The 23,760-nt window shown below is 41.9% G+C and overlaps 1 protein-coding gene across 3 annotated transcripts in view; it reads right to left on the bottom strand.

The window, feature by feature from the left end:
- Positions 1 to 23,760, bottom strand: part of LOC106613490 (arf-GAP with coiled-coil, ANK repeat and PH domain-containing protein 2) — a 118,684-nt gene that overhangs the window by 15,162 nt on the left and 79,762 nt on the right. For all 3 annotated transcript variants that reach the window (XM_082956698.1, XM_014215778.3, XM_082956699.1), the window contains exons 10-12: positions 3,946 to 4,058; positions 2,912 to 2,963; positions 1,164 to 1,264 (exon numbers count right to left, since the gene is read on the bottom strand). In XM_082956698.1, coding sequence (XP_082812824.1) covers positions 1,164 to 1,264; positions 2,912 to 2,963; positions 3,946 to 4,058 — 266 coding nt within the window. The remainder of the gene's footprint in view (positions 1 to 1,163; positions 1,265 to 2,911; positions 2,964 to 3,945; positions 4,059 to 23,760) is intronic.

The raw sequence follows: 23,760 nt of genomic DNA, 5'->3' as shown, positions 1-23,760 counted from the left end.
CCATTTGCGACCAAGCTTTAACTTCCTGACTGATGTCTTGAGATGTTGCTTCAGTATATCCACATCATTTTACCTCCTCATAATGCCATCTATTTTGTGAAGTGCACCAGTCCCTCCTGCAGCAAAGCACCCCCACACAACATGATGCTGCCACCGCGGTGCTTCATGGTTGGGATGGTGTTCTTCGGCTTGCAAGCCTCCCCCTTTTTCCTCCTAACATAACGATGGCCATTATGGCCAAACAGTTCTACATTTTTTCCATCAGACCAGAGGACATTTCTCCAAAAAAGTATGATCTTTGTCTCCATGTGCAGTTGCAAACCGTTTTTATGGCGGTTTTGGAGCAGTGGCTTCTTCCTTGCTGAGCGGCCTTTCAGGTTATGTCAATATAGGACTCGTTTTACTGTGGATATAGATACTTTTGTACCTGTTTCCTCCAGCATCTTCACAAGGTCCTTTGCTGTTGTTCTGGGATTGATTTGCACTTTTCGCACCAAAGTACGTTCATCTCTAGGAGACAGAACGCGTCTCCTTCCTGAGCGGTATGACGGCTGCATGGTCCCATGGTGTTGTTACTTGCGTACTATTGTTTGTACAGATGAACGTGGTACCTTCAGGCGTTTGGAAATTTCTCCAAAGGATGAACCAGACTTGTGGAGGTCTACAATGTTTTTTCTGAGGTCTTGGCTGATTTCATTTGATTTTCCAATGATGTCAAGCAAAAAGGCACTGAGTTTGAAGGTAGGCCTTGAAATGCATCCACAGGTACACCTCCAATTGACTCAAATTATGTCAATTAGTCAATCAGAAGCTTCTAAAGCCATGACATCATTTTCTGGAATTTTCCAAGCTGTTTAAAGGCACAGTCAACTTAGTGTATGTAAACTTCTGACTCACTGGAATTATGATACAGTGCATTATAAGTGAAATAATCTGTCTGTAAACAATTGTTGGAAAAATTACTTGTGTCATGCACAAAATAGATGTCCTAACTGACTTGCAAAAACTATAATTTGTTAACAAGAAATGTGTGGAGTGGTTGAAAAACGAGTTTTAATGACTCCAACCTAAGTGTATGTAAACTTCCGACTTCAACTGTATGTGCAATATTTTGTGTGTGTGTGTGTGTGTGTGTGTGTGTGTGTGTGTGTGTGTACACTCACTTGGTGGGGGACACCACTTCAAAGCAGAAGCGGCGTTCGATATCCTCACAGTGTTTGACTGTGCATAGCCGCAAGTCCTCCACCACCACTGTGGGATTATCCTGGGAAAGGAGAACACACAGTCTTAGTAAAATGAGCACACTACAATGCACAATACACACACTCAGATACAATTGCACACACACACACAGTGCTCTGACACACATGCACAAATGGAAATGCTTCATAAGTATACAACACTGCATAGACTATGATTTCACATTGTAACCAGCAGCAGAGTGAATTGTTTTCCTCCACATTCCACAAACTCATCATCTATTAACTGTGCTCCTTATTCAACGCTACTTCATTACATACAAAATGTAAGGGGAATATTAGGCTGGAAGTGAAACATGTACAGTACCGTTCAAAAGTTTGGGGTCACTTAGAAATGTCCTTGTTTTTGAAAGAAAAGCACATTTTTTGTCCATTAAAATAACATCAAATTGATCAGAAATACAGTGTAGACTTTGTTAATGTTGTAAATGGCTATTGTAGCAGGCAAAACGGCAGATTTTTTATGGAATATATACATAGGCGTACAGAGGCCCATTATCAGCAACCATCAGTCCTGTGTTACAATGGCACGTTGTGTTAGCTAATCCAAGTTTAGCATTTGAAAAGGCTAATTGATCATTAGAAAACCCTTTTGCAATTATATTAGCACAGCTTAAAACTTTTGTGCTGATTAAAGAAGCAACAAAACTGGCCTTCTTTAGACTAGTTGAGTATCTGGAGCATCAGCATTTGTGGGTTCGATTACAGGCTCAAAATGGCTAGAAACAAATCACTTTCTTCTGAAACTCGTCAGTCTATTCTTGTTCTGAGAAATGAAGACTAATCCATGCGAGAAATTGCCAAGAAACAGAAGATCTCGTACAACGCTGTGTACTACTCCCTTCACAGAACAGTGCAAACTGGCTCTAACCAGAATAGAAAGAGGAGTGGGAGGCCCCGGTGCACAACTGAGCAAGAGGACAAGTATATTAGAGTGTCTAGTTTGAGAAACAGACACCTCACAAGTCCTCAACTGGCAGCTTCATTAAATAGTACCCGCAAAACACCAGTCTCAACGTCAACAGTGAAGAAGTGGCTCCGGGATGCTGGCCTTCTAGGCAGAGTTGCAGACCATATCTCAGACTTGCCAATAAAAAGAAAAGATGGGCAAAAGAACACAGACACTGGACAGAGGAATTCTGCCTAGAAGGCCAGCATTCCGGAGTCGCCTCTTCACTGTTGACGTTGAGACTGGTGTTTGCGGGCACAATTTCATGAAGCTGCCAGTTGAGGAAATTTCTAAGTGACCCCAAACCCCAAACTTGAACGGTAGTGTATATTTGATGGTGGGTGGTGCAGTTGGAGTCTGCATCCTAAATCAATCAAATTTATTTAAATCAATCAAATGTATTTATTACGCCCTTTTTACATCAGCCGATGTCACAAAGTGCTGTACAGAAACCCAGCCTAAAACCCCAAACAGCAAGCAATGCAGATGTGGAATCACGGAGGCTAGGAAAAACTCCCTAGAAAGGCCAGAACCTAGGAAGAAACCTAGAGAGGAACCAGGCTCTGAGGGGTGGCCATTCCTCTTCTGGCTGTGCCGGGTGGAGATTATAACAGAACATGGCCCTATTAAGTGCACCACTTTTGACCACGGCCTATAGGGAATAGGGTGCCATTTGGGACACTGCCGGGGTCATCGGACTTACCTTGAATTTCTTCTGGTAAACTAACTGATTGTTTTGAATGGAGAACCAGCGCCTGAAAGGAGATCACACCAGCAGTCACGGTCACAGGTAAACGGGTGACACAATTTATCGCATTTATCTCAGAGGCTAAAGGTTGACTCTGAAATGCATGCTAGCATTCCAGCTATTCTCAGTAGTCAGAGAAACAAGTTAGTTAAGAAAGTAAATTGAAATGGTTATAGATTTAATGAAATATAAATATATAGATTAATGTCCCTAGACCTGATAATATCGTTTTTAAATCCTGGATTCTTATTCTGGGAGCGTAAGGTAGAAAACTATGCTGTCATGGTTTGACAGATTTTCTGTGTGGTAACATTTAACTTTGTAACATTTGAAACCCAATTGTTTGCCTGAGACAAATAGTTGATTAGATAATACAAGTTATTCTCAAAAGGCATGGTTCCAGAGACCTTCATCTTGCAGTACAGGGAATGGCTTTGAAAGCTACAGGACAATAAAGAGCTGGAGGTCTACTTGCTAACTCCATGCAGCACACAGAGCCATACGCCATTCAGGCAGCGCTCCCCGTGGTGTCAGTTGACTACGCCACATGTCACTATTGATCGCCATGGAGACGCCGCCTCAGCAGCTTGAATCCCTCCCTCTCACCATCTCTACCTCCCTCCATCCTTCCCACCTGGCTGAGTAGGGCCCTGGGCGGATTCATACTAAACAGAGAATTATCACCTCTCCACCCTAATCACCATACAGTTAGAGGACATAAAGATTACTTCTCCTATGCATGTTCTACATACTGGACATGTATTGTGGGCTTTAGTGCACTGGTGAAGCTGTGCTCGGGGACAGATATCAGCTTGACCAGAAAGAGACAGGGGGGGAAGGTGAAGGGAGAGAGAGAGAGCGAAAGAGAGAGAGAAACGGAGGGAGAATGATAAAGAGAGAGACAAGGGGGAGAAGGAGAGAGAAAAAAAATAGGGAATGTCAGAGAAAGAGGGAGGAAATAAGAAAGAGCATCATTTCTTGCAGCTGACCTGTTCCATGTCTTGAAGGCATTGCTGGCCCTCTTAAACAGGTAGCCCTCCATCGCGATGCCATTGTCTGCGTCCACATTGTACTCCAGCTTGGTGTCGTCATTCGAGAAGTCCTGCAAGGGAGAGTCAGTCAGGAGGGTCAACAGAAACAGTCTGATCCTGATTCACTGTGGGTGGCCAGTTGAGGACGATGAGTGACTCAGTACTGTGCCACTGAGCCACACATCTGGGGTCCAGAACAAGGAGGTACCACCTGAGCTAGTTTAATAAGAAATGCCCGTTTTGCTACGATGGGCGTTAACCCGTTGCACTCGTGGGAATTGGCCTATATGTATAGGGCTAAATTGAAATGTTTCTTACAGAACAAATATGAAAATGCATAACCATGGTAGCACTTGATAGGGAACAGTTTGGAGATAGAGATTTTTTGTTGTTGACCAAAGGTGAGTACACAACAGTTTACATGACAAGTCTGAATCCAAATATTACACTGTTCACTTTCTGTGCATTTCACATTTACTGTACTTTTCGCAACGTTTGTTGATAACGAAATCTTAAAATACTCTGGATACATTCAGTAACATGAAAAATGTAGGGGAAGGTGCAACATAAGACAAAAAAATGACAAGGGTTTGAGTGAGATGACTAACTGGTGTCTCCAAGTGGCCATACACCACTTCAAAGTGTGCAGTTTCAAAGCAATTTCAATGCACTTTTATGACTCAAAGAAATCTTCAACTATAAGATACTTTTTTGAGCTCTCTGAGCTGTGTCGTTGAGGAACTAGAGCAAGCACACTTGTAGTTATTTATTTTGGAACACAACCCTGAATCCCCGCCATGCACACAATTACTGTTGTTGTACAAAAACGGTACATTATAAATCACAATCTGGGTCAGGTGTGCATGATTTGAAAGCTTGATCTCTTGTCAACATACAATCTTACAGTGTTAGGCTTTCACAAGGTAATTCAGAGAAACAGATCGTAATTTTGGTGTCCATAGAAAGTAGTCATGAGCGCATTCAGGTGCGTGTGCTCCGGCAAATGTCTTTCATAGGCTCAATCTGTTCAGAACAACCCAGGCTATGACGACATGTCATCTTGTAACAAACAGTGATCATAAATATTGACACTGTATATGACATGAGTTTTATGATTTGGAGATGTGGAGTAGATTTGGACTCATGGGTGTTTGACTTGCTTGTATAGACTGTCATGACGTGGCCCTCTTTGGGTATAGTGAGTGGCTTCCCCCTCTTAACCTCCTACACCCAGGTTCTGTTATCTCAGGTTGTAAATTCCTGGAGGAGAGTTTCTCCTTCTGGCCATGCAGAAAGAGACACATAGAGAACAAAAGGAACTTCTTCTACATCACAGAACTTGAGAACTGAAGAATATCCATGTTTTGGAGAATGTGTAAACGGTCGATGGAGATTCCAGCTAAGACCCGGTCCATTTTGTTTCATGTTTGTGACCTCATGAAAGACAATACAGCCACATTACCATAACTCTGTTTATACAGGAGCCGACTTGGAATTCTAAGTTGGATGACAAGTTTTTTAAAAACTATCCCCAGTTGGAGCTCGTTTTTTTTCAAGATCCCTGTTGTCTTGAACGCACCGAACTCGTGAGTTCCCAGTTGTTTTGAACGTGGCATTTCCCTCACTCAGTGTGACCATGGTCCTATGTCCTCCGTCACTTAATCTAAAGACATGCTTATATGAATAATTGTTTTTATTTTACCTTTATTTAACCAGGTAGGCAAGTTGAGAACACGTTCTCAATAACCAGACACAGATGATTTACGGTTGATGAGCACATTTATTTATTTATAATAAAGTGGGTTAGCGATGTCCTACTGGTTGTTGCTGATCACCAGTAAAAGAAGAAACATGTATAAGAGTTTGGAGCACCGGCAACTGGTTTGGCGGCGAAACCTATTGTTGTGCGTCTCCCTGTAAAATGTTACTTTCTTATCACGTAGGCTATGCAATGATCAGAAGCTACCTATATAATGTGATCATGTTTAGCAATTGAAACGTTAAGGTGAATCTTTAGAAATGATCCCTTTGTTTTCCTCTGTGACTGAAGAGGGTTCTATCCATTTTCTGGTCCGAGACATAACGGTCAAATGGGGTGCTTTCGATCGCATAGTTAATGAATAGTGCGGTAGTAGCTTATCCCGGGGAGACATACATGTTTATATCCCAGATGGTATTTATGCTCTAAAGCATGGTTTCCCAAACTTGGTCCTGGGTTAGGGGAAAGTCAAGAGGCAAAATGAGCCAGCTACTACACTGAACAAAAATAGAAAAGCATCATGTAAAGTGTTGGTCCCATGTTTCATGAGCTGAAATAAAAGATCCCAAAAATTGTCCATACGCACAAAAAGCTTATTTCTCTCAAATTTGGTGCACAGATGTGTTTACATCCCTGATTGTGAGCCTTTCTCCTTTGCGAAGATAATTCATCCACCGGACAGGTGTGGCATATCGAGAAGTTGATAAAAAGCATGATCATTACACAGGTGCACCTTGTGCTGGCCCCCCCCCCAAAAAGCCACTATAAAATGTGCCGATTTGTCACACAATACAATGCCACAGACGTCTCAAGTTTTGAGTAAGCGTGCAATTGGCATGCTGGCTGCAGGAATGTCCACAAGAGATATTTCCAGTGAATTTAATGTTCATTTCTTTACCATAAGCCGCCTCAAATTTAATTTTAGAGAATTTGGCAGTACGCCCAACCGACCACACGATCGCAGACCACGTGGCGTCGTGTGGGCGAGCAGTTCACTGATGTCAATGTTGTGAACAAAGTTCCCCATGGCAGCGAGGGGGGTTATGGAATGGGCAGGCATAAGCAACGAACAAGGAACACAATTGTATTTTATTGATGGCAATTTGAATGCACAGAGATACCGTGACAAGATCCCGAGGCCAATTGTCGTGCCATTCATCCGCCGCCATCACCTATGTTTCAGCATGATATTGCACAGCCTGCCCCATGTCGCAAGGATCTCTACACAATTTCTGGAAGCTGAAAATGTCCCAGTGCTTACATGGCCTGCATACTCACCAGACACGTCACCCATTGAGCATATTTGTTTTTTCATATTTTATTTATTTATTTTTAAATGTATTTTTTCAAAAGTATTATTCACCTCGTAAAGCTATCGGCAGTTTTGTACAACGCGACTCAGACCAGAGCATACTGGACCTATTTTCTCTCCATATCCCTGAATTTCTACCGCAAGCTCTGGACATTTACACCTGGATCTTTCAGCTAACTAGCTGCTATCCGAGTGACTATTGGCTAACGTCAATTCCGGAGCAAACACCAATTATCCCGGAGCTAGCCAGCTGAAGAGTTCCATCAGCCACTCCTGGGTTACAATCACCTATCCGGACCCGTTTTACTGCCGATGCGGAGCCCCACCGGGCCTTCACGACTGGAATTCCGACGTTATCTCCCCGAGGGAGTTATTCAACTGGCCCCTCCATCGCAACGTAACCTGAACGCCCATCTGCTAACTGCGGCCCGCTAATCGTTAGCTGTCTTGAGCATATCGGGCATATCGGCTGCTATCTGAACAGGTCTATCGAACAATCTTCTTGGGCCACTATAACTATAACTATTTTGACAATTGGATTGGTCCTCTCTACCACACAGAACCCACTAATATACCGACGGAAACGGGTGGCTAAAAACACACCATGTTCTGCTAGCTTGCTACCCATGGCACGGCTAGCTGTCTGAATCGCCGTGACCCCAACCAACCTCACTACTCACTGGACCCTTATGATCACTCGGCTAAGCATGCCTCTCCTTAATGTCAATATGCCTTGTCCATTGCTGTTCTGGTTAGGTAGCCCTGCTCATTATACCGTATCCAACCCTTCAGTTCCACCACCCACACATGCGATGACATCACCTGGTTTCAATGATGTTTCTAGAGACAATATCTCTTTTATCATCACTCAATACCTAGGTTTACCTCCACTGTATTCACATCCTACCATACCTTTGTCTGTACACTATACCTTGAATCTATTTTAATCGCTCCCAGAAACCTGCTCCTTTTACTCTCTGATCCGGATGTCCTAGACGTCCAATTCTCATGGCTTTTAGCCGTATCCTTATCCTACTCCTCCTCTGTTCCTCTGGTGATGTAGAGGTGAATCCAGGCCCTGCAGTACCTAGCTCCACTCCTATTCCCCAGGCGCTCTCTTATGATGACTTCTGTAATCGTGAAAGCCTTGGTTTCATGCATGTTAACATTAGAAGCCTCCTCCCTAAATTTGTTTTATTCACTGCTTTAGCACACTCTGCCAACCCAGATGTCTTAGCCGTGTCTGAATCCTGGCTTAGGAAGACCACCAATAACTCTGAAATCTCCATCCCTAACTACAACATTTTCAGACAAGATAGAACGGCCAAAGGGGGCGGTGTTGCAATCTACTGCAGAGATAGCCTGCAGAGTTCTGTCCTACTATCTAGGTCTGCACCCAAACAATTTGAACTTCTACTTTTAAAAATCCACCTCTCTAAAAACAAGTCTCTCACCGTTGCCGCCTGCTATAGACCACCCTCTCACCCCAGCTGTGCTCTGGATACCATATGTGAACTGATTGCCCCCCATCTATCTTCAGAGTTTGTGCTGCTAGGTGACCTAAACTGTGACATACTTAACACCCCAGCCATCCTACAATCTAAGCTTGATGCTCTCAATCTCACACAAATTATCAATGAACCTACCAGGTACCACCCCAATGCCGTAAACACGGGCACCCTCATAGATATCATCCTAACTAACTTGCCCTCTAAATACACCTCTGCTGTTTTCAACCAAGATCTCAGTGATCACTGCCTCATTGCCTGCATCCGTAATGGGTCAGCGGTCAAACAACCTCCACTCATCACTATCAAACGCACCCTGAAACACTTCAGCAAGCAGGCCTTTCTAGTCGACCTGGCCCGGGTATCCTGGAAGGATATTGATGTCATCCCGTCAGTAGAGGATGCCTGTTTTTTTTTTAAATGCCGTCCTCACCATCTTAAATAAGCATGCCCCATTCAAGAAATGTAGAACTAGGAACAGATATAGCCCTTAGGTCTGGAGAGAACCGACTGCCATTAACCAACACAAAACCATCCTGTGGCGTTCTGCATTAGCATCGAACAGCCCCCGTGAAATGCAACTTTTTAGGGAAGTTAGAAACCAATATTCACAGGCAGTTAGAAAAGCCAAGGCTAGCTTTTTCAAGCATAAATTTGCTTCCTGCAACACAAACTCAAAAAAGTTCTGGGACATTGTAAAGTCCATGGAGAATAAGAGCACCTCCTCCCAGCTGCCCACTGCACTGAGGATAGGAAACTCTGTCACCAACGATAAATCCACTATAATTGAGAATATCAATAAGCATTTCTCTGTCCTTATATGAACTGTAACTCAGTAAAATCTTTGAAATTGTTGCATTTATATTTTTGTTCAGTATGTATGTATATATATGTATATATATATATATATAAATATACACACACATATATATATATATATATAACTGTATATATATATATATAACTGTATATATATATATATATATATATATACTGTATATATATATATATATATATATATATATATATATATATATATATATATATATATATACACACACATATATATATAACTGTGTATATATATATATATACACACACATATATATATATATAACTGTGTATATATATATATATATATATATATATATATATATATATACACACACATATATATATATATAACTGTGTATATATATATATATATATATATATATATATATATACACACACATATATATATATAACTGTGTATATATATATATATATATACACACACATATATATATATAACTGTGTATATATATATATATATATATATATATATATATATATATATATATATATATATATATAGTAATATATATACACACTGCTCAAAAAAATAAAGGGAACACTTAAACAACACAATGTAACTCCAAGTCATTCACACTTCTGTGAAATCAAACTGTCCACTTAGAAAGCAACACTGATTGACAATACATTTCACATGCTGTTGTGCAAATGGAAGAGACTACAGGTGGAAATTATAGGCAATTAGCAAGACACCCCCAATAAAGGAGTGGTTCTGCAGGTGGGGACCACAGACCACTTCTCAGTTCCTATGCTTCCTGGCTGATGTTTTGGTCACTTTTGAATGCTGGCGGTGCTTTCACTCTAGTGGTAGCATGAGACGGAGTCTACAACCCACACAAGTGGCTCAGGTAGTGCAGCTCATCCAGGATGGCATATCAATGCGAGCTGTGGCAAGAAGGTTTGCTGTGTCTGTCAGCGTAGTGTCCAGAGCATGGAGGCGCTACCAGGAGACAGGCCAGTACATCAGGAGACGTGGAGGAGGCCGTAGGAGCGCAACAACCCAGCAGCAGGACCGCTACCACCGCCTTTGTGCAAGGAGGAGCAGGAGAAGCATTGCCAGAGCCCTGCAAAATGACCTCCAGCAGGCCACAAATGTGCATGTGTCTGCTCAAACGGTCAGAAACAGACTCCATGAGAGTGGTATGAGGGCCCGACGTCCACAGGTGGGGGTTGTGCTTACAGCCCAACACTGTGCAGGACGTTTGGCATTTGCCAGAGAACACCAAGATTGGCAAATTCGCCACTGGCGCCCTGTGCTCTTCACAGATGAAAGCAGGTTCACACTGAGCACGTGACAGACGTGACAGAGTCTGGAGACGCCGTGGAGAACGTTCTGCTGCCTGCAACATCCTCCAGTATGACCGGTTTGGCGGTGGGTCAGTCATGGTGTGGGGTGGCATTTCTTTGGGGGGCCGCACAGCCCTCCATGTGCTCGCCAGAGGTAGCCTGACTGCCATTAGGTACCGAGATGAGATCCTCAGACCCTTTGTGAGACCATATGCTGGTGCGGTTGGCCCTGGGTTCCTCCTAATGCAAGACAATGCTAGACCTCATGTGGCTGGAGTGTGTCAGCAGTTCCTGCAAGAGGAAGGCATTGATGCTATGGACTGGCCCGCCTGTTCCCCAGACCTGAATCCAATTGAGCACATCTGGGACATCATGTCTCGCTCCATCCACCAACGCCACGTTGCACCACAGACTGTCCAGGAGTTGGTGGATGCTTTAGTCCAGGTCTGGGAGGAGATCCCTCAGGAGACCATCCGCCACCTCATCAGGAGCATGCCCAGGCGTTGTAGGGAGGTCATACAGGCACGTGGAGGCCACACACACTACTGAGCCTCATTTTGACTTGTTTTAATGACATTACATCAAAGTTGGATCAGCCTGTAGTGTGGTTTTCCACTTTAATTTTGAGTGTGACTCCAAATCCAGACCTCCGTGGGTTGATAAATTGGATTTCCATTGATTATTTTTGTGTGATTTTGTTGTCAGCCCATTCAACTATGTAAAGAAAAAAGTATTTAATAAGATTATTTCTTTCATTCAGATCTAGGATGTGTTGTTTAAGTGTTCCCTTTATTTTTTTGAGCAGTATACATATATATATATATACACACATATATATATATATATACATACACACACATATATATATATACATACACACATATATATATATACATACACACATATATATATATACATACACACATATATATATACATATATATACATACATATATATACATACATATATATATATATATATATATATATATATATATAAAGAAGGCCAGAATCCCGGAGTTGCCTCTTCACTGTTGACGTTGAGACTGGTGTTTTGCTGGTACTATTTAATGAAGCTGCCAGTTGAGAACTTGTGAGGCGTCTGTTTCTCAAACTAGACACTAATGTACTTGTCCTCTTGCTCAGTTGTGCACCAGAGCCTCCCAAACCTCTTTCTATTCTGGTTAGAGCCAGTTTGCGCTGTTCTGTGAAGGGAGTAGTACACAGCGTTGTACGAGATCTTCAGTTTCTTGGCAATTTCTCACATAGAATAGCCTTCATTTCTCAGAACAAGAATAGACTGACGAGTTTCAGAAGAAAATACTTTCTTTCTAGCCATTTTGGGCCTTTAATCGAACCCACAATTGCTGATGCTCCAGATACACAACTAGTCTAAAGAAGGCCAGTTTAATTGCTTCTTTATCAGAACAACAGTTTTCAGCTGTGCTAACATAATTGCAAAAGGTTTTTCTAATGATCAATTCGATTTTTTAAATGCTAAACTTGGATTAGCTAACACAACGTGTCATTGGAACACAGGGGTGATGGTTGCTGATGATGGGCCTCTGTACGCCTATGTAGATATTCCATTTAAAAAAATATGCCGTTTAAAAAAAAAATGCCATTTACAACATTAACAATGTCTACACTGTCTTTCTGATCAATTTGATTTAATTTTAAATCTGCTTTTCTTTCAAAAACAAGGAAATGTAAAAGTGACCACAAACTTTTGAACGGTAGCATACCTACCTACCTACCTATTCATTCAAGGGTTTTTCAAGGGTTTTTCTTTTTATGCCTTGTTAAAAATTAATTTGTGGAATTTCTTTCCTTCTTAATTTTGGGTTAGTATACAGAAGATAGCCCTATTTGGTAAAAGACCAAGTCCATATTATGGCAAGAACAGCTCAACTATGCAAAGAGAAAGAGTCCATCACTACATTAAGACATGAAACAGTCAACCCGGAAAATGTCAAGAACTTTAAAAGTTTCTTCAAGTGCAGTTACAAAAAACAAAACCATGATGAAACTGGCTCTCATGAGGACCACCACAGGACAGGGAGGCACAGAGTTACCTCCGCACCTCAGATTGCAGTCCAAATAAATGCTTCACAGAGTTCAAGTAACAGACACATCTCAACATCAACTGCTCAGAGGAGACTGCGTGAATCAGACCTTCATGGTACAATTGCTACAAAGAAACCACTACTAAAAGACACCAATAAGAAGAAGAGACTTGCTTGGGCCAAGAAACACGAGCAATGGACATTAGACCAGTGGAAATCTGTCGTTTGGTCTGATGAGTCCAAATTTGAGATTTTTGGATCCAAACGCAGTGTCTTTGTGAGACACGGAGCAGGTGAATGGATGATCTCTGAATGTGTGGTTCCCACCGTGAAGTATGGAGGATGAGATGTGATGGTATGGGGGTGCTTTGCTGGTGACACTGTCAGTGATTTATTTAGAATTCAAGAAGTTCTTAACCAGCATGGCTACCACAGCATTCTGCAGCGATATGTCATCCCATCTGGTTTGTGCTTAGTGGGACTAACATTTGTTTTTCAACAGGAAAATGGCCCAAAACACAGTGATGAGTGCTGCATCAGATGACCTGGCCTCCACAATCACCCGACCTCAACCCAATTCAGATGGGTTTTTGTTATTAACCTTTATTTAACTAGGCAAGTCAGTTAAGAACAAATTCTTATTTACAGCGACGGCCTACCGGGGAACAGTGGGTTAACTGAATTGTCAGCTCAAGGATTCGATCCAGCAACCTTTCGGTTACTGCCCCAACGCTTTAACCACTAGGCTAACTGCCACTGTTTGGGATGAGTTGGACCGCAGAGTGAAGGAAAAGCAGCCAAGAGTGCAAAGCTGTCATCAAGACAAAGGGTGGCTACTTTGAAGAATCTCAAATATATTTTGATTTGTTTAACAATTTTTTGGTTACTTCATGATTCCATACGTGTTATTTCATAGTTTGATGTCTTCACTATTAGAAAATAGCAAAAAAAAAAAAAATGGAATGTGGGAGTCCAAACCTTTGACTGGTACAGTACATACATACATACAGTTGAAGTAGGGAAGTTAACATACACTTAGCTTGGAGTCATTAAAACTTGTTTTCAACCACTCCACTCTTGTTAACAAACTATAGTTTTGGCAAGTCGGTTGGGACATCTACTTTGTGCATGACACAAGTCATTTTCCCACCAATTATTCACAGACAGATTATTTCACATATAATTCACTGTATCACAATTCCAGAGGGTCAGAAGTTTACATACACTAAGTTGGCAGTGCCTTTAAACAGCTTGGAAAATTCCAGAAAATTATGTCATTCAAAAAAAATAAAAAATAAAAATGTTTTCACCTTTATTTAACTAGGCAAGTCAGTTAAGAACAAATTCTTATTTTCAATGGCGGCCTAGGAACAGTGGGTTAACTGCCTTGTTCAGGGGCAGAATGACAGATTTGTACCTTGTCAGCTCAGGGATTCAAACTTGCAACCTTTCGGTTACTAGACCAATGCTCTAACCACTAGGCTACCCTGCCGCCCCAATGGCTTTAGAAGCTTCTGATAGGCTAAGTGACGTCATTTGAGGTGTACCTGTGGATGTATTTCAAGGTCTACCTTCAAACTCAGTGCCTCATTGCTTGACAACATTGGAAAATCAAAAGAAATCAGCAAAGAACTCAGCAAAAACTGTAGACCTCCACAAGTCTGGCTAATCCTTGGGAGCAATTTCCAAATGCCTGAAGGTACCACGTTCACCTGTACAAACAATAGTATGCAAGTATAAAAATCATGAGACCACACAGCCGTCATACCGCTCAGAGATGAATGTACTTTGGTGCCAAAAGTGCAAATCAATCCCAGAACAACAGCAAAGGACATTGTGAAGAAGCTGGAGGAAACGGGTACAAAAGTATCTATATCCACAGTAAAACGAGTCCTATAATTGACATAACCTGAAAGGCCGCTCAGCAAGGAAGAAGCCACTGCTCCAAAACCGCCATAAAAAAGCCAGACTACGGTTTGCAACTGCACATGGGGACAACGATCATACTTTTTGGAGACATGTCCTCTGGTCTGAAGAAACTAAAATAGAACTGTGAAGCACGGGGGTGGCAGCATCATGTTGTGGGGGTGCTTTGCTGCAGGAGAGGACTGGTGCACTTCACAAAATAGATGCCTTCATGAGGAAGTAAATTATGTGGATATATTGAAGCAACATCTCAAGACATCAGTCAGGAAGTTAAAGCTTGGTCGCAAATGGGTCTTCCAAATGGACAATGACCCCAAGCATACTTCCAAAGTTGTGGCAAAATGGCTTAAGGACAACAAAGTCAAGGTATGGGAGTGGCCATCACAAGGCCCTGACCTCTATCCTATAGAAAATTTGGGGGCAGAACTGAAAAGGCGTGTGCACGCAAGGAGGCCTACAAACCTGACTCAGTTACACCAGCTCTGTCAGGAGGAATGGGCCAAAATTCACCCAACTTATTGTGGGAAGCTTGTGGAAGGTTACCCGAAATCTTTGACCCAAGTTAAACAATTTAAAGGCAAAGCTACCAAATACTAATTGAGTGTATGTAAACTTCTGACCCACTGGGAATGTGATGAAAGAAATAAAAGCTGAAATAAATCACTGTACTATTATTCTGACATTTCACATTCTTAAAATAAAGTGGTGATCCTAACTGACCTAAGACAGGGAATTTTTACAAGGATTAAATGTCAGGGATTGTGAAAAACTGAGTTTAAATGTATTTGGCTAAGGCGTATGTAAACTTCCGACTTCAACTGTATACAGTGCCTTTGGAAACTATTCAGACCCCTTGACTTTTTTGACATTTTGTTACATTACACCCATATTCTAAAATGTGTTAAATTGTTTTTTCCCCTCAATCACAATACCCCATAATGACAAAGCAAAAACAGGTTTTTAGAATATTATGCTAATTTATAAAACATGTAAAACTGAAATATCACATTTACATAAGTATTCAGACCCTTTACTCAGCACTTTTTTGAAGCACCTTTGGCAGCGATTACAGCCTCAAGTTTTCTTGGGTATGACGCTACAAGCTTGAAGTACCTGCACAGGTATTTCCAGGTCTCACCAGAGATGTTCGATCGGGTTCAAGTCCGGGCTCTGGATGGACCACTCAAGGACATTGAGACATGTCCCGAAGCCACTCCTGCATTGTCTTGGCTGTGTGCTTAGGGTTGTTGTCCTGTAGGAAGGTGAACCTTTGCCCCAGTCTGAGGTCCTGAGCGCTCTGGAGCAGGTGCTAATCAAGGAGCTCTCTGTACTTTGCTCCGTTCATCTGTCCCTCGATCCTGACTAGTCTCCCAGTCCCTGCTGCTGAAAAACATCCCCACAGCATGATGCTGCCACCACCATGCTTAATCGTAGGGAGGGTGCCAGGTTTCCCCCAGATGTGACGCTTTAAAGTCAGGCCAAAGAGTTCAATCTTGGTTTCATCAAATTAGAAAATCTTGTTTCTCATGGTCTGAGAGTCTTTAGGTGCCTTTAGGAAAACTCCAAGCTGGCTGTCATGTGCCTTTTACTGAGGAGTGGCTTCCGTCTGGCCACTCTACCATAATGGCCTGATTGGTGGAGTGCTGCAGAGACGGTTGTCCTTCTGGAAGGTTCTCCCATCTCCACAGAGGAACTCTGGAGCTCTGTCAGTGACCATCGGGTTCTTGGTCACCTCTCTGACCGCCCTTCTCCCCCGATTGCTCAGTTTGGTCGGGTGGCCAGCTCTAAGAAGAGTCTTGGTGGTTCCAAACTTCTTCCATTTAAGAATGATGGAGGCCACTGTGTTCTTGGGGACCTCAATGCTGCAGACTTTTTTTGGTAACCTTCCCCAGATCTGTGTCTCGACACAATTCTGTCTCTGAGCTTTACGGACAATTCCTTCGACCTCATGGCTAGGGTTTTGCTCTGACATGTACGGTCAACTGTGGGATCTTATATAGAAAGGTGTGTGCCTTTACAAATCATGTCCAATCAATTGAATTTACCACAGGTGGACTCCAAGTTGTAGAAACATCAAGGATGATCAATGGAAACAGGATGCACCTGAGCTCAATCTAGAGTCTCGTAGCAAAGGGTCTGAATACTTATGTAAATAAGGTATATCTGTTTATTTTGAATACATTTGCAAATAGTTTTTTTTCCCTTCTTTTTTTCCCTTTGTCATTATGGGGTATTGTGTGTAGATTGCTGAGATTTTGTATTTTTTTTATATACATTTTACAATAAGGCTATAACGTAACAAAATGTGGAAAAAGTAAATGGGTCTGAATACTTTCCGAAGGCACTGTACATACATACATACATACATACATACATACATACATACATACATACATACATACATACATACATACATACATACATACATACATACATACATACATACATACATATATTGTTCTGTACTCAAGTCATTGGCCCTATGATGGTCAAACATACAGGTTTATTTGATTTAGGCCTAGGTGAGATCAGATGTTGATCAAAGAAAGATACTGACAGGGATAGCTACGGTAATCCAGGGTCATGTTCATTTGGCATGAGATACAGGCCTAGAAGACACACAGAAGGACAAGGGAATGACTTTTAAAATGGTTGGCAGTCCACCCATTACGGCATCATTGACTTGAATGGGGACGCCATTCTAGTTCTACTCATTCTAGTTCTGTGACAATGCAACCTTTCAGTGTGTCTGCTGCATCCGCATCCTTGTTTCCAGCAACAGTAAACTGACTAACACCTGTGGTCTGGGGCAGAGTTGACTTCTCTCTGAAAGAGCCACCGACAACCCCATAACCCGACAGGCTAGCCACAAGTGTCATGAGCTAGATCTCACCCCTGCCACACTATCCTCTGTAACACTAGACACCACAAACAGTCAGGGTGTTGGTGGAACGATTGAACTTCTATTAATTCACTGTTCAATTCCAAGGATTGTTGTGGGAAACATTTGAAGAAAAACAATAGGAGTCAATGAAAAAGTCCTTGAAGCAGTCAATCGGGGATCGAAAGATATTACTTTAATTTGTAGGCTTATAAACATCAAAGTGGAAATGATAGAAGTAATCCTCAGCTCCAAATGACTATTAGCGCGACATGGAGATCACAAGGCACTTCCTAAGATTGTCATGGTCAAATCTGCCGTCTTCATACTGTCAGATATTGGTTCCACTAGCCTATATTCGGCCCAATTGCTCCTGAGTCTGTAAGATCTGCAAAACGCCGTTGGCTGATCTGGATAGGAGTTTGACCATTGTGTTGTGCTTCATCATCACTCCCTCAGACTATACTTACAGAGAGCTGTGTGTGTGTTTGTCTTCACAGCCAGATTAGATTCTGCACTGTAACCTGAGCAAAGGGGCCTGGAGCTAAACACCTCAGCCTAGTGATTTCCTGATTGGACACACCCTCTTTTCCACCATGACACACCGTAGGACAGAGGATATTTCTGGATGGGGTACAGTACAGAATGTATCCAGTGGACAGGGCCAGGCTCATGAATGTTAGGGGAACGGAAAATGGCATATAAGATGCCCAACTGTGTCAATACAAGACTCCCATCACAAAATGTAATTAACCCTTCAATCCAAGTGTGGGTGACTGGTAAATACACCACAACTCTCATACTACTGGCAAGTATCACTATCGAGTGCCCCTGTTTTGAAATGTATTACTGTTATAGTGTTGCTGTATTTTTGCTAAATATAAAAAAAATATATGAAAAAAAAAGTAACTATAGAGTCTAATGTTATGCTAGAAAGACACATTAGAAAGAAAAAACTATTTAGGGTTGGGCGATGTCAACCTTTGTCCTATCATGATTATGCACTCATAAAACATTGTGATATGATGCTATCGCCCCCTATTCCGAAAAATTTTACTCCGCTAAAAAACACAGTTGGGCTGTAGCACGAAATCGCATGCTACAACTGGACAAATCATGATGAAATATCATGTTGTTGAAAGCCTGGGCAGAGGCTAAGGGCAGGCAAATCTTTTCTAATATTCCTTTTTGGTGGAGCTTCAGCATGGAACAGGTTTGTGTGTGTCTGTCTGTCTGTGTGGCACGCACATGGCGGATCAAAGCGACTGATGAACTGATGAGGAATGGACTGTCCTGCTGTAATGAGTTCGATTATAGAACTGGATAATAATTGCTTTATTTGCCTCATCCTCTTTTAATATTGTTTGTTCAATCTCTCAAAGTTGTTACTGAGAATAGCCTATACCAAGGCCTATAGACTCAGACTTTCATTCTTGTTCTTTTTGAAAGGGGCAACTTTAGGACAACACCGTCTTAGGCTATTACAATACTTGGGAAATAGGCTAGGCCTACTGTTCATAACTTGAACTTGTCTTAAAGCTTTTATGATAGGTCTAGTAGGAGGATTGGCCATTTGGTTTTCAACCTCGCATGGAGTGATTTTTATACCCCACACGGATAATTTATTTCTTAATAAGCTTAAACTTGATTCAACTTCTCATTAGATTTTTATATAGGCTATCGATATAGTCCCCTGGATACCTTTCGTTTTTGAAGGTATTCAAACAACTTTTTGAGATGGAACTGCATTAAATTCATTCATTGTTTGATCGAGAGAAAGCGTACCATAGCCCAAAGTCATATTTATAGCCTATGAATGGAGAGAGAAGGGAATATAGCCTACTTTTTTAAAACAGCTAGACAAGATAGTCAAAGGAAAATTCCACCCAAAAAATATATTTTGATATTTGTTTCATTAGTCCATTGTTGATATAGTCCCAAACTGTTTTGCATGTCAGCAATCACGTCGTCAAGATCTATATCTTTCAAAATTCCGAAATACAGCCGAAATGATGCATTTTCTATGATGACCAAAGTATGAAAAATGACTGTTGCTTCTACATTGATAAAATTGGATCTTAAAGTTACTGAGACCCTCCCATCCTTGGATTCAGGAGGCCAGATTATTAAGGGGATAGGGTGATATCACCCTGTCATTTTAATACACCAATGGTAACATGATATTCTCTTACTTAATTTAAATAAGTACTGCCTTTTAACCAACATCGGAAAAGGCGTCTTTGCGGAGGGGCGTGGTTTATATAGCTAGATAGCTACTCGACTATAGGGTTTTAGCAATTATAAAAGTTTACGCTATTCATCTATGGCAAAGATACATATATGTCTGCCCTTTCATCCGTGTCTGACGTTAGCTAGTTACTGGCTAGCTAGGTCTTCAGCCAGCATGGAACAAAAGGGGGGGGGTTCATTCAAAACTGCTGCTGTGAACCGCATCACAAGAGCCAAACGGGAGATGTATAAAAAAAAATTACATCATTGATATAATTTCCATGTTGCTTGACTTGCTTTGTGTATCACCAAATTTGCTTGAGATGATTTTACTGAAACACTGCTCATAGCATCCAAGTTTCTTGACATAGGCGTTTCAAAGAACTGTCAAGGAACTGCGAGCTCATGAATATAAGCTCCCCACCCACTCAGCCGGTCTTTTCAAAGTTCCTGGTAGTTAGCCATGGGAGAAAAAAAATACTTTCTCAATTATTTAGCATTGCTATCCCCCAAAAATATGATGGGTGATATTTTAGTCACTCAAAAGGCTATTTTACATGGGAATTAGATTTAAAGGTCCCGAACGGTCAAACAAATAAAAATCAGAAATTACAGATGCTTGGGAATTGGGGCGGTCGCACCCAAGGCCCTCAAGCTTTGTATTTATTTTGTATTAGTTGTTAAACAAAATCTTTCTCTGAGCAATTGCATAAGTATGAAATAATATAATAAAAATAAAGTATACAATAGCATACAAATAGAGTATTTGTATTTATTTTATATAATTCCAGACCCCACAGTATATCAAAAAAATTGAATAGGTTTAGGCTATAAGGCCCATGCATCCGACAGAGAGAAACAATATTTTATGATTCGACATTTTGCACTGCTTTGGTGGAATTCTCGCTCTGTTTACCCTACATTCCACTCTTGCATTCTGTATACAACATATTTATTGAAATAGGTTATAGCAAATAGAAATTACTCGGAATGTCACTTGTGTGCTGCCCTGCTGTGCGAGATTTTGTTCTTTACTGCGGGGCGGCAGTCAAGTTAAAATAGGCTATCCATCGTCTGTCATATCACAATGTTTTCACCATCAACAATGGCTCTCAATCATCGTCGATAGATGATACTATCGTAATATCACCCAACCCTAAAACAATTTACCCTAGTGTGTACACTGTACAGTACACTTCAACTAAGGAATCATTGTTCAATGTAACATAGTGTGTAGCCTACTCAAACAGACTCTCTAAGACGTATTTTTAGGCTGTATGTATTATTCAAGGCCTCTGTCCCAGCATGTGCCCTGGAGAGGAATAAAATAGTTGTTACTTTTGGGCAGGGATAAAAACATGGCATCCCTCTACATACACACCACTAAACCTGGATCCTGTCCACAATACCCACACACAAAGCCATACAACTGTAAAACAGCCATACAGCCAGGACTCAAGACAGACAAGGGACATAGAATCCAATCCAATCCCCAACCGGTCAAAGGCAATAATCGAATGTGTGGGCAAAACGTGGCCCTGTAAAAAAAATAACTGATCTGACAAGATTGGATAGGTGAAATCATGGGTTGCATCATATGTCAATCCATCCATGTCAGATCAGATATTGCTTCAAGGAACGGAGGTAATAAAGGTGTCAAACAGAGCCCAAGTAATGACAACAACCAGAGCACAGAACTCACATGTAAGCAGACGTCAAACCCATGCTTCTTTAGCCTGATCCCAGATCCAATTGGGCTGTCTTGACAACTGGACCATGAGTGATAAGGAGTTGGCAAGACAGCACAAACAGATCTGGGACCAGGCTATTGCTTTGTAGTCAGAAGGTAAACCGTGGGAGCCATACTTTAGAATGAGAAAACCACATGAACGTACAGCATGACAATGGAATTCCTCATCACTCTGGTTATGCAGGGAGAAGAGGAGGGAGTTGGTGGGGGGGGTCAATGGAAACCAAATAGCAAATGAAAATCAAGTATTACATACGGAGGACCTCCACGCGCAAAAGCTGCGTCCATCGGGTAAAGGTTCAACCTCTGTCACCTCCTAAAAGAGTAACACCAGAAGACTGAGAAAGGGCTGAGAAACTGAGAAAGAGGAGACAATTGATTCCATGACATACAATTGGAGATAGTTGAACACACACACAACAGAGCGCATGACCATGGCACAGAGCCATATGAAGCTAAAAATAAACATGTTTTGTCCCCTTCTTTCAGCGGACTCACCAGATACCACACATAGTGGAATCTGCTGAAGAACTTCATCTTCATGTCTGTGACAGCAGGTCAGTGTATGTGTCGGTGTCCCAGTCACCTTGACAATGGCTAGCTAGCGGTAGCTACCTCTGCCTGTCCTCCCGCAGCATCTCAAGTGACAGCCCTGTCACACTCGGACTAGCTCCCTCTCTCCAAAACTAGCCTCCCTCCTTACCCTGTGTGTGTGTTGGAGGCAGTGGATTGTGACTGGTGTGTGTGTGTGTCTGTCCGTCCCTCATCAACACTCGTCACTGCTGCTGGCTGAGTTTGGCACCTCCCCCTTCCGCTGAAGCCGCAGCGGCATGCGAACTCATTGGGATGCGAGTGTGTGTGTGTGTGTGTGCAGGTCGATGCTGGCTGGCGCAATGGGTTTAGAATAACCAACCGAACCCCGTGCAGATTAGCTCCAGCATGAAACATTTATACAGCCTCTATTTGAGAGCCATGTACTCTACTTCTCCCAGTGTGTGTGTATGTATACAGACTCATGTTTTCTCCTGCAGCATGCACAAACCAGAAAACCAAAATTAACCCTTTCCAGTTCACAATCCACTGCCTCCTCCTCTGAGAAGCAGAAAAGCTAATACTTTGAGCTAAACTTAGAGCCCCCCTCCGTCCAATGGGGACAATCTGTAACACGACGGAGCCCTCTAGAAATGTATTAATAATTCACACAGGCAGATATAAGGCATACTAAGCACACTCTAAAAACCGCAGTCATGAGGAAATGAAATGCACATGAGTCTAGGCGAATATTTTAACTGAGCATTTAGCTAGTATGTTATAGATTCAGCCTATCCCAGCTAGCACATTTTCGTAATGTTCTGCAACGTTGCAATTAGACCGATATCAACCTTGCCTCTCACATTCCCTTTGCAGTAAGGCATAAAGACTAGACTGTCGCAATATGCTGTATCATAAACACATTAGGTGAATGAATGGCTGGCATATAACACAGCCGACATGCATGGATTTCAACAGACATGCGCATACCTGTGACGAGGACTGAGTGGTCTTAACCCGGTCACGTCATGTATGTGTCAATAATATATCATGATGACTTCAGACTATCAACATGCAGAAAGAACCGAAATAGCACAGAAATACACAGAGGAAAAAAGGCTTACCTGCAGAGCAGCCTGGGGAACAGTGGAGAGAGGTAGAAGAAAAAGAGGAGAGGTTAGAACTGCTGATACATACTGGCAGAAAGAGAAAGAGAGAGGGAGTGAAGGAGAGGCAGAGAGAGGGAGGGAGCGAGACAACATAAAAATAGCATCTAGTAAAAGGGATGGGGGTTGGACAGGGAGGGCGCTGGGATGCAAGACGCACAAGGATGAGCGTAAATTTGCACGGCTGCGAATGAGAGGGCTCCTGGCTGGAAGTGCTGCTCATGCCGGAGAGCAAGCTGCTGCTCGCCATGTCCGCTCACACACACAGACAGACATGCACACACTCTCACACAGAAACAAAAAAGGGAGCTGGAAAGAGATTTCCATATAGACACAGACTGACAGACATACTAAGAAGCCAGACAGGCAAACAAACTTGGACACAGATACATACACCGACATTCACACACAACAAATCCCACCAAACTCACTCATGCACAAAAACAGGTTCCAGTGAAACTTATCCATTGTGTTCCCTTTTTTTAAATTTGAGATATATGCAT

The sequence above is a fragment of the Salmo salar genome, chromosome 10 (assembly GCF_965601325.2).
Source record: "Salmo salar chromosome 10, fSalSal1, whole genome shotgun sequence".
Classification (NCBI taxonomy): Eukaryota; Metazoa; Chordata; class Actinopteri; order Salmoniformes; family Salmonidae; genus Salmo; species Salmo salar.
This window is presented reverse-complemented; position numbering and strand designations above follow the sequence as displayed.